The 10,850-nt window shown below is 42.9% G+C and overlaps 4 protein-coding genes across 4 annotated transcripts; 2 read left to right on the forward strand and 2 right to left on the reverse strand.

The window, feature by feature from the left end:
- Positions 1–476: 476 nt before the first annotated feature.
- Positions 477–1,046, forward strand: BYT42DRAFT_548073 (uncharacterized protein; the record flags this gene model as incomplete). The annotated part of the gene is made up of 2 exons (XM_051565987.1): positions 477–574; positions 656–1,046. 2 exons carry the CDS (start codon positions 477–479, stop codon positions 1,044–1,046), a joined length of 489 nt encoding a protein of 162 aa, XP_051421210.1.
- A 1,434-nt stretch (positions 1,047–2,480) lies between these two features.
- Positions 2,481–3,140, reverse strand: BYT42DRAFT_484410 (uncharacterized protein; the record flags this gene model as incomplete). Its single annotated transcript, XM_051563733.1, has 2 exons — positions 2,481–2,731; positions 2,834–3,140. Coding segments are annotated over 2 exons (558 nt in total), but the record flags the coding sequence as incomplete, so codon positions are not given.
- Positions 3,141–4,256: 1,116 nt separating this feature from the next.
- BYT42DRAFT_548075 (cysteine proteinase) lies at positions 4,257–8,737 on the reverse strand (the record flags this gene model as incomplete). Its single annotated transcript, XM_051565988.1, has 18 exons — positions 4,257–4,378; positions 4,456–4,579; positions 4,651–4,767; positions 4,845–5,466; positions 5,547–5,656; positions 5,733–5,841; positions 5,915–6,339; positions 6,422–6,504; positions 6,567–6,778; positions 6,852–6,926; positions 7,001–7,098; positions 7,176–7,390; positions 7,462–7,570; positions 7,643–7,755; positions 7,833–8,044; positions 8,115–8,301; positions 8,368–8,528; positions 8,619–8,737. 18 exons carry the CDS (start codon positions 8,735–8,737, stop codon positions 4,257–4,259), a joined length of 3,213 nt encoding a protein of 1,070 aa, XP_051421212.1.
- A 530-nt stretch (positions 8,738–9,267) lies between these two features.
- BYT42DRAFT_579136 (uncharacterized protein) lies at positions 9,268–10,633 on the forward strand. The gene is made up of 8 exons (XM_051569360.1): positions 9,268–9,301; positions 9,385–9,460; positions 9,523–9,529; positions 9,587–9,796; positions 9,864–9,927; positions 9,989–10,068; positions 10,155–10,268; positions 10,330–10,633. Exons 1-8 carry the CDS (start codon positions 9,280–9,282, stop codon positions 10,465–10,467), a joined length of 711 nt encoding a protein of 236 aa, XP_051421213.1. The 5' UTR covers positions 9,268–9,279; the 3' UTR covers positions 10,468–10,633.
- Positions 10,634–10,850: the final 217 nt, after the last annotated feature.

Consider the following 10,850-nt stretch of genomic DNA (forward strand, 5'->3'; position numbering starts at 1 on the left):
AGCATACGGTTGCCACATTGATCCGCCTCATATTATGGAAAAACGAACAACAGAGGAATCGCTCTTGCTTGTTGATCCTTTTGTGGTTTGCATTATGGATACATACGAAACTACTGCTTTCCCTTGTGCCTCTAGTATTATTTATTCTTCAATCTCAAAGCTCTCCACAAAAAGATACACAAAATTGGGTGCACCGTTTTCAAATCGTTTTGTCCGCTGTCGCATCCTTCACACCATCCATTTTACGGCTGCCTCGCTTTTCACCTAGCTTCCAGTTCTCATCGATCTACGGTTTATGGCTCCTTTTCGTGGCATTTATTTCTCTGCCGTATTTTGTTTGTTTCAGCGGGATACTAATCCTGGTTTGGACCAGTCCGTGGGCCTGCATTCTCCGTAAATTCAGTTTCGCGCTGTACTCTGTCTACATCTGCGACACAGATGCACACCCAGCCGTCCTCACCGAAAACGTATCTCATATGGATCGCATGTATCAGTTTGCGGTTATCCATCATCAGCGTTGGTGGCCGCATAAAGGTTGGTCTGACTTTTTGCTACCTCAAGATCCTCCTACATGGTAACCGTATCTCTCTCGCTGTCTCTTTTTGCAAAATATCGGAGTAGAAAAATAATCTCTATAACCGGGTTTGCTTCATAGGTGTGATCCGTCGCTCCAATCTGTACCTGCCATTGACCTGTTTTCATTACCTCCCCCGATACTCGGTCGCGGTTACTGGTTATGGGTTGATCCTACATGGCAGACCGTCCAAGACGCTGAAACAGACCACGACGGGTGGGAATATGCGAAATGGGACTGGAAACAGTGGTCATCAAACTCAGCTGGTCTCGCAGCGGTGACACGTCGCAAACGTTATGTACGGTGTGCTCGCTTTATTGAAGATGCGGGCGACAATGATAAACTAGAACAAGACAGTATGGTTGGAGGAAGCGCCAGTACCACACGAAGATCATCATGGTGTACCAATAATAGCTACATCAGCTCTTTCACCACCGAGTCTTCTTCTTCTTTTACCTCCACCATCGATTAAACTTTTTTTTTTCACTTGTGCCTATAAATAAGCTTTATGTTAAAACAATTTCTCCCATTATTGTCAGCCATCAGTAACGTCTATTTTAAGCTTTGGAGCGGAAGCAGTAGGAGGATGTTGCTGTAGTAAGCGATACAGCTGGTTCTGGTCCCTCGCGCCATTTCCATTTTTCAACTTTACCCCCGGCTCCAAAGTCTCTTTGGAGCGAGTGTCGGGCAAGAGGTAGTTTAACGCCTAAGATGAAAAATCTCATTTCAGAAGAACGGGTGCCAAGAAAAAAGTAGTTAAAGCTGACGTTACCGTAAACCATTGTTCATGCACCGTTGGTTCAATGCATCGTAATTTCAATTCCCTATCTTGTAGTTTGATATGCAAGGAGGGAATATGCTCTAGATCATCGTCTTTCTCCATCTCAAACGACATCATATAGCCTGGCGGGATGGCGGGATGGAAATAATCACAAGTCAATAACCGCTGTCACTGTGTCTACAGGTCGCACTCTTTACCGCTTTTCACCGTGGCACGGATAGTGGATTGCATTCCGTTTTCTTGTTGGCTCCAATAGATCATCTTGTTGTAGGGATGAATCCAAAAAAATCGCTGGTGCTTTTTACCGCCGCTTCTTTTCAGTAATGACTGGCGTCTATATTTCCACATCCATGACCCCATCATCGTTTGCATCACTGTATAAAGCACATTATCTTGACCGTGCATTGCCGGGGAGTGAGAAGTGGCGAGAAAATTGATATTCTCTTTCTTCAAATACGCGTCCTTTGAATTCTGTTGTTTCCCATCCTTATTGCGATGAGATTCGTAAATATAGCTGGTAGGCGCCACCAGTAAGGAGCCATAATCTCCTGCCGGAGGTTGCACATGCTCATTGCCTGCAACGTTAGTCGTCTCTATATTGGTCACAGATTCCAAGGTATTACACGTAAAACTTTGCGGTAAGGGTTCTTGATGGATGGGGGAGGTTGATCTGTCGACATGCAGCACATGCGATGAAGCAGGTTGTATACCAACCATCAATGTAGGGTCGCTGGACGTCACCTTGCCAGCAGCATCTGAACGAATGTTACTCGTTAAAACATCTGTTGCTTCTACCGGCTTCGCTTTTGGTAGTTCAGAATGCTGTGGGGATGGGCTCCTTGAGTTCATTTGTTCGTTTTTATCTGATTCTGGCATGCTTCCTGCTAATCCTTCGCGTGGCAAAGAAGGACCATTTTCATCTATCTGTTCATTTTTCGCTGATGCTGGCTTTAACCGTGCAAAAGACAGTTCATCTCCCAAAGATGGCCCCTTGTGTTTCGGCTGTCTCGCTGGGCGCAGATGTATGAGCGGTCGATGCCGTTCGAATGTCACGTCTTTGGGTGACGCGAGGTGACTGTGGATGCCTTCATTGTTGACGTATCTTGAACCATCGCCCTCGCTTGGAGAGCTGGGCGACCATAAAGATGATTGCCGAAAATGTTGGATTTGGTCCTGGGCTTCTTGCAGCAGTTTATGAATTTCCATACGTTCTTCTCTTTCATCTTCCAGTTGTCTTTGCATAGTTTCGAGGCGATAGGTGGCTTCGCTCAACGATGCCTTGAGCTGCTCGATTTCCAAAGATTGAACTTCCACCGATGGCTGCTTCATCAACGAACATTGTCTAGGTGACGACGGTTGTGAATCCAGCTGCAACTCTTCGTGTTGGCGCTCGCCAGATGACATTTCTAGGTGTGTCACAGTGCTCTTGTCAAGTAACTCGCTTGCCGATGGCTGAATTGAAGGTGGTCGTGGCTGACTTTCTGACTCTAGCATTTGCGAAAGCCGTTTGGATAAACTTTCGTTCTCGTCCTGCAAATGGCATAATGACTTTCGTACATGAGATATTTCTTCCTGGTGGTTTTGCTGTAAGCTCTCCAATGTTTGCGACCACTGAGTTTGTTGCGATTTCATATATTCCAGTTCTCGTAGTAGCTCGGTTTGATGCCGTGTCATCCGGGCTTGATCGGCCAAAGTCTTTTCCTGCTCCTCCTGCAAATCAGAGAGCTGCTGCGACAGCTCCTGTTTATTAAGTTCTAAATCCCAGATCTCTTCTTTCAACCTCTCTATACGATTTCATTGAGTCAACCCCCCATCAACCGGTATGCGCAAGGAAGAATCGGACGGAGTTGTGCACCCGATTTACTCACCTTCTGCTTCTTGTTTTTGTCTGATCTGTTTGCTCAACAGTTCAATGGTTTGCTGCTGATCTTGTTTCTCTATTTCTAAATTTGCCATGGCATTATCTCTTTGTTCCAATAATTTATGCAGCTTTTGGACGTCGAAAACAAGATTTTGAATAGGATCTGCTGTGTCGCCTAAATCCGTCATTTCGTTTTTAAGAGGAAACAGTGGCGAGCCTGTATTCTTCATAAGACGTCGTTTAACAGGAGTCGCGGGCAATCGTGCTGGTGGTGGCGTGGTTCCTACAGCCGAACCAACGAAACCTTGGTTTTCGTGATCCGAACGTCCATCGTCATTGAAGAACTGTAAAAAGAACAGGAAATCAGCGTGACGTGAGTCTAATATTGTCCGTACAAGTGGCGATAGAAAGAATTATGCCAAGCAGATGCCTACTCACTTTATCTTGGGGACTGGTGGCGACATGTTTTCCAGTTGGCTTAAACTTTTATGCACGTTTAGGAACCGTTTCCATGTAAACCAATGATGTGTGTAAACACATACTGTACCCATATAATCAGGAAAATAGTAGGTCAATCCCACAGGAAGAGGAGCAAGAGCATAACAAACAGGAAAATAAATAAAAAATTGCAAGGCAATTTCTGGCCTTTTTGCGTAATTAAATTATTTTTGTCTTCTATGGAATGTTGCCCAAACGCAACTTTTTGTCGTGCCATGTCCCATATTCCTTTTGCACTGGCATAGTCACATATTTCACATTATGGAAGCATGGCTTCTTCGTCGTCGCCGTCGCAGTGCGATTCCTTTTTGCCGTACAATATGTAGAGGTGTAAGGGAGAACAAAAAAACGCTTGATTTATGATCACTACGCGGTAGATGCTTTAATATATCCGATAGTTGGGCACTTGCCATCATTAACAAGTCCTATGTATTGTTCACGTCAAAAAGACAGTAAATAAAAAAGAATATATATTGAACAAAACAAATCATATCGTAACATATGGAAACTATTGTTTATTTCTACTTTTTTTTTCAAATCCATCAGCCTCTGATAAAGAGTCCTCGTTCTGCGCCGATTCGATTCGCTTGTCCTTTTTTATCAATATGTTCCAAACCTAAAGAATCCTCCACTCGGAATTGATGATCGCTCAGCTTAAAGTTATCTAGAAAAGCGCATCAAACAAGCAGATGTGAGCCTTCTCACTCTAATTTCTTCACGGATTTGTTTTCTATTTTTTACCTTCTTCATCAATAGGCGCTGCTGAATAAGTGGAGACAATGTTGAACCGCACTTTGCTCCAATCCTTATCATTTAGGCCTGTTCTTTCTTGCAGACGTTTCTTTGTATCTTCAAAAGGTTCGTCCTATCGTCACAGCACGTTCACGTCAATTGGCGCTATTCTATTTATATATAAGCATCAAAGAAAGACTGTACCTTTTTCACCATGAATTTGAAAGGTACTGAATGTGAACGGGCCACCTCTCTCTGGAAATGGAATACTCGAATATAAAAGTCGTCGTCACCCATTGTCATTTCTTCTTCTGGGATTTCCTGTAACCGCAAAAAAAAGGGAATTAATTCAATCATTCACAAGACACAGCGTTCCTTGCAAAATATTGATAACGAACCTCTGCATACAACTGTGCAAATGGGCTGTCAGAGATCTGTGATATCGGATCAGAAGTTTTGAATTCAGTGTTGAAGCGATTGTTCATGGCTTCAAATAGTCGAACGTTTCTTGTCGCGTCGGTTGTCTTAAAGTTGGCCCCTCGTGCATCCAGTGCCTTGAGAAGATCGGACATTCGACTTTGTTTGGGAAGCAACAATTCCATAGTGGTTGTATCGTTCAGTGTGGGGGAGCAAACGGTGACTTTGACCAATTTCTTGGACTCTAGTTCCGCAAGACTGATATCCAATACATCATACAATAATTTGGCTTTGATGGTATTAGGTTGCAACGTCATTTGGTACATATCACTCAAAGTCATCGTGGAGCTTCGGCGAACCGTGTTTTTGGGCTCGTCAAAGGGATCCGATGTAAAGAATTGAAGCTTGTCAGGATCCGCATCCAGTTTTTTCGCTACTTTAGCCGCGACTTCGTCGTACGTCATATTTCGCTGAAGGACAAGTGTGAATTCCACATCGGGATTGTAGACCTTGGGCGAGAAAGTAATATGTACGATGTTACGCTGATATTCCAAAAAGCTGGGCACAGTAAGACAGTAGTCCTTGGCTTTCAATTCGGCCATCCTAAATAATTCGATAATGTTAGGAATATCATGACAAACATGCCATTTTCCAACCAAGTAAAAAACGAAAAAAATACTCACTCTTCTTCCGTAAGTTTGGGTTGCACGCAGATGATATCACCGTCCTGAATTTCAGCAAGCATAAAGGTGAAGTTCAAATCCATTTCTTCAATCATCGTGGGTTTGATTTCCTATCACCCATCCAGATTCCGCAATCAGCACCCTATAAAAACCTGCCATCGCTTCTTTTTTGCTGAATCAACTTACCTCGTACAAAGTGATGGATGTACCGGGTTCGAATCCAGCCAATTTATTCAGATCCTCAATGATGGAACCCACTTTACCATTCTTGGAAACGTAGAGCCTTCCAATACCACTGTACACAGATATTAAAAAAAAAAGAGTGAGCATGGCACTTTTCTCTTTTTCCTTGTATCAAATTCACTTACCGAATTTGTTGGGTTCGGGGGTCAAAGAGCTTGATAAAAACTAGCACCTTGGATGCTGTAGGGGATGGTGGTGCGGGGAAAACGGCATTGCCGCTTTCATCAAACTGAGTGGCTGTTTCCACGTATAAGCGTAAATGCGGCTGGTTGGTGAGATATCTCTGACGAATGAGTTCCAAAGTAGAATTTGCTTCTTCTTCAGGGATAGGTGAATCTGGGCGAATGGTTCGATTTTGACGATTCACCAAGAACCATAATCGGAAATGATCAGCGGGAATGCTCAACCGTTCACCAAGGTCCTTTTTGAATGCCGTATACGTCTGATCCTTTCGAATACGCAAGGTTTCCATGGCATACTGAGGGTTGCGCTCATCAAAGCAAGCAAAATCAAATCCTTCGTTCGCCTTGAAAGTATTGTCGGTAGCAATCTGATGAAACGGGAAAATAATTGCATGGTCAGACCAAAATTCAACGTTGTCCATAGTTTTGGTAAATAGAAAAAAAAAATACCATGACTCTCATGAACAGGTGTTGCTGTTCCTTTTCTCTGCGTCTTTCTTCCAGCAATCTTTCTTCTTCTTCCAAGCGTTTCTCTATGCAAGATGTGATCAATAGCCAGCTCTATCGAGTATTGTGAGAATTCCCAGTCACTTACTCAAGTGGTCAGGAATATCATCTTTCGTAACGTCACCGAGAATTTCATCGATCATGGATTCACGAATGTACACCAACATATAAGCGTTCGTGAATCGTTTGTACACGCGCATGTTAGGTCGACCGGTCATGCCAAATTGCTCGCCGCCGAAATTTTCTTCTAACACTTCTTCCAACTTGGCGGGAACGACGCGATCATCATCGAATTTCAACCTAACGTGGTGTATTTACACAATTAATTACACCAATTTTGATATTTCTGAAACTCTTCTTTTTTGCCACGTACCATTTTCCATCCTTGGTTGGCTTGACAAACGCAAAGTAATGACCACCACTTAAATCACCGCTATGCACAAGCACGCTGTAAAGAAAAAACTCATCTCATCAGTCTCAACACATTCCCACCAGCGCGAACGGCAAATGAATGAAGCTTACCCGTGAAGAACGTATTTGTGAGACTGTGATCGATCAGCTTCCGCATCCAAATAAGGTTCGAGATCAATCTCGGTGGGGAACTCGTGTCGATCATTGATCTAGAAGGAAAAAAACCGCGTCAGATGACCCATTATTGTAAATTTTGTTACCGCCGGTGCAGCAAATGTTGGCATACCTTGACCATCGTGTCTCGCATGATGTCGTACTCAAAGCGCTTCAATTGCAAGTGAAGCACGGGAGGAAAATTCTCAAAAATGACACCTTTCTTTGCATCTTGAAGACCATGGCCTTCAGCCATATATTTGTTATCTCCCTCCAAGGTCTCTTCCTGAATGTAGTCTTTGAACGAGTCTTCGAGATTCTTGCAACCCTTGACATTCAGCTGAATATCTATTTTTCACAAAAGAATCCATCATAAGAATTTGCCACACGAAACATCCTTTTTCATCTTGAATATATACCATAATAATCTTCCGATCTCGATGATTCATAATCGACATTGATACATTTGATATAACTCTTCATTTTTCCAACGAATAACTTTTTGATGGCACCATCTGCAGGCGTACCCTAATGGAAAAGAAAAGCAGGTCAATGATCCTCAGCAGCAATACATGGATACGCTGACTTTTTGATACCCACTTTCATCTTTGCTTCAAGATTATCCTGCAACACACGATTGAATTCTTGCACATCATGTTGCATGAACGCTTCGAGCGAGTCCCAACCAAACGACTTTGTCAACTCAGTTGTACCTAACATAATCAGCCCCGTCAATAACGATAAATTACATTGTATATGTTTCTATGGATCAATTGATTTGCCAACATACCAACAGCTGTATTCTGGAACTGCAGATTATAAAAGACTCGCTGGAGGGCAAGCGCTACACTCTTTGTTGGTTCATCATTCTCTGTTGGGATCTGATACACGGCCTTTCGGAAGTAGTTGGTACAGTACAGAGATTGGAACAACGAGTTCATATAGCATGTGGCACCCTGATTTTTGAGACCGACATAACCTGTGGTTTCTTTGGAATCATAACTACCAAGGATCCATTGCCGTGTTACACTCCATGCAGGTTGACTTTTGTTTCCATCCATCCCAAACTTACTGTACAAAATTGTGCCACAAAACACCGGTAGAATCCTTGAGTACACGGATGATTGCAGTAATTCTCAAGCTATCATTTTCCAAAAATGGTGGTCTGCCGCCAGCATCGGCATTGCACAATTGGTTAACGTCAATGAAACGCGTAAAACCCCAGTCAGACTCATCGGCGTCGAATCGATGTTGAGCAGCTAACGGAAAAAGATGCGTAAGTTTTTATCGGTTCCTTTAACAACGGCCATCACTTTGGTTTTTACCATGGCTAATATACTGTGTGGGATTGGATGGTGGCGAGACACAAATGACAAATTGAGCGCAAGAATAAATCTTCGGGGATCCAGACTTTGCTTCGCTGAATTCAAGATAGATGGAAGTGCAGTCCGCTTGATTGTTTCCTCTGGGAAATAACAGGATATTCCTATTATCAACATGATGAGCCAGTCTATCCCTCTCCCCAAAAAATAAGGCCCTCCAAAAGAAAGAAGTTAATCGGGACCCGACACTGTACCATTTATGACCACCGGCCTCAAAGACGGGTCCTTGAACACGATTGGGCAACGTGCTCCAATTGTCAATATCCCAATGGAAGCATTTTAAATCGATTACTTCTTCATTGACAGGATTCATTTCGGCTTTCGCAATGCGTTCGTCTGTCATGGACAAAAGGAAGAGGTACGCCAACGTTAGAATTACCAGTGTCGTTATTCCTGTAGCTTATTTCTTTATACTTACAATCGTCAATCACAGACGCCGGTGCAGCCGATTTTTCGGCATCATTCATGCACGTGTCACCGTCGCGGTCTAGTACAATCTGATTCTTCACTGGATCACTCTACAAAAGAAAGACTCTAAATTTTAGTGCTAAAATGAAAAAAGAAAGAGAACGAAGGAAAAGACAGTGGACAATCCAAAAAAGAGTCCTATGAATGGAATACAGTAGAGAAGGAATCGTGTTTACAAGGAAATGCAACGAAAAAGCATACCATTAGGCAATTTCACTGAATGAGCCCCTTTCTGTACGAGCGTTAAGTTTGTATTGCGCAGCCAGGTCTCAGAAAACGGCAACTTTGGAATCACGTGTCACACGAGTGACGTGCTTCTGGGCAACCCTGCCTAAAACGGTAATTACGGTATATTCTTTGAAGCAGATCCGCTGCGCTCTGCGATCCATGATCAAGCAACGAACTATAGGTGAGTGAGTAATACCACCATCTTTTCCTTTTGGACGTTTAATGACATCAAATAATTAAGCTTCATCTTCCTTTTGCAAACAGATATACCTACGGACTTTCACGACAAACGCGTATGTCGCGATTACCTATGTGGGTTTTGCCCGTATGATTTTTTGCGGTACTTATACTATACAATCGACGTCTCTGAATGTTCATATTGACAAATGGCATCTTACTTAGGGATCTCGTAAGTCTTGAACCAGTTGTTATTTGCCTTATATAGATGGCTGACGAACAACTACAGCCTGTGAATTACGGATCGTGTCCTTCGGTGCATTCTCCGATATTAAAAGCAAATTATGAGAAGGCAGTGCAGGCCGATCCTCGACAAACATTTGAATCGGATCACGTTCACAGCACAGAGCGATTCATTAGTAGTATCAGAAAAAGAGCGTCAACATTGCATACGCGTTTACACAAGTTACCGAAAGATAAAAAGCAGGCACGAACAATGGTATCCATCGTATTATGTGCGATACGGGGTGGGAAATTTGGCTCTCATGACAATTATTTTGTTGCAGCGTCAGACAGTAGATAAGATATACAGTAATCTTTTATTGAAAATGGATCAAGTGGAACGGCTAGGCAAGTCAAGTCGGGATTCAGGTTTATGCGGTAGGCTTCAACGGCTAATACGAAACGGCAGGCGATGAAGGCAAAGTAACCGAAGCAATGGAAGCCTTGAAACAGGTGAAAGAATTGCGACGCAACAGACAAGCCAATCAGGTAAAAATAAAAAATAGAAGAAGGAGGAGGCATTAATAGCCACGTATTGCTTCAGTCGATTGATACGGAGGAATCCATTTTCTCAGGAACAATTGCATTCATTGAACAACAGCGAAGGTCACACGAACAACGTATCCATCTGCGACATATGTGCTGTGTATCTGCCGGCAGATAAAGTGGATACTCACAATAAAGGCGAGGTATATCATGCTCTGCTTTCATGGATTTTACGAAACAGACCGATTGACAAACTTGGCATAGACACACCTAAAGTTCTTTGAATTGCGGCAGGTGGCAAAGGAATTGAAGGACTCGCATTTACGGAAGTCTATCTATCGACAATCATCTCGTGCAGATAGATCCAGTAGCAAATCAGAAGCCAAACTTCAAACCGCTTAAAACTGCCAGTTTATCATAGCGTACAATCTCAAGGATTGTACTGTATATTAATTATTGTCGAGATGTCTTTCTCTTTCTCTCCCCTCATGTAGTATAATTCTCAGACTCATCATTTTCTTATACACAATATCATCTACATAAAATTTCCTAATTTGGAACTTTCAACACCTCCACTATGCTGTCAGATCAGCTCAAACGGGACTCTCGTGAGTCTATTGCCACTTGGATTTTTGTGTGGCTTTTGACTTCACTCCCTCAAAGCAATCTTAAAGTAAAAACCGTAAAACCCTCATAAAGGTTCAAGGGCGTTGGCATGACTTTTGGTGCAGCAAAAAAGCATACAACTTCAGGTGAGAGTGGCGAATTATGCTGGTCTGGTCGAA

The sequence above is a fragment of the Radiomyces spectabilis genome (assembly GCF_025331425.1).
Source record: "Radiomyces spectabilis strain NRRL 2753 chromosome Unknown BYT42scaffold_10, whole genome shotgun sequence".
Taxonomy (NCBI): domain Eukaryota; kingdom Fungi; phylum Mucoromycota; class Mucoromycetes; order Mucorales; family Radiomycetaceae; genus Radiomyces; species Radiomyces spectabilis.

What these genes read in the sequence shown, in the direction of transcription:
- BYT42DRAFT_579136 (XM_051569360.1), top strand. Translation starts at nt 9,280, where the DNA reads ATGATCAAGCAACGAACTATAG. An exon ending in GATCAAGCAACGAACTATAG is followed by an intron (nt 9,302 to 9,384) that starts GTGAGTGAGTAA and finishes TTTTGCAAACAG; the next exon opens with ATATACCTACGGACTTTCAC. An exon ending in GCAACAGACAAGCCAATCAG is followed by an intron (nt 10,069 to 10,154) that starts GTAAAAATAAAA and finishes CCATTTTCTCAG; the next exon opens with GAACAATTGCATTCATTGAA.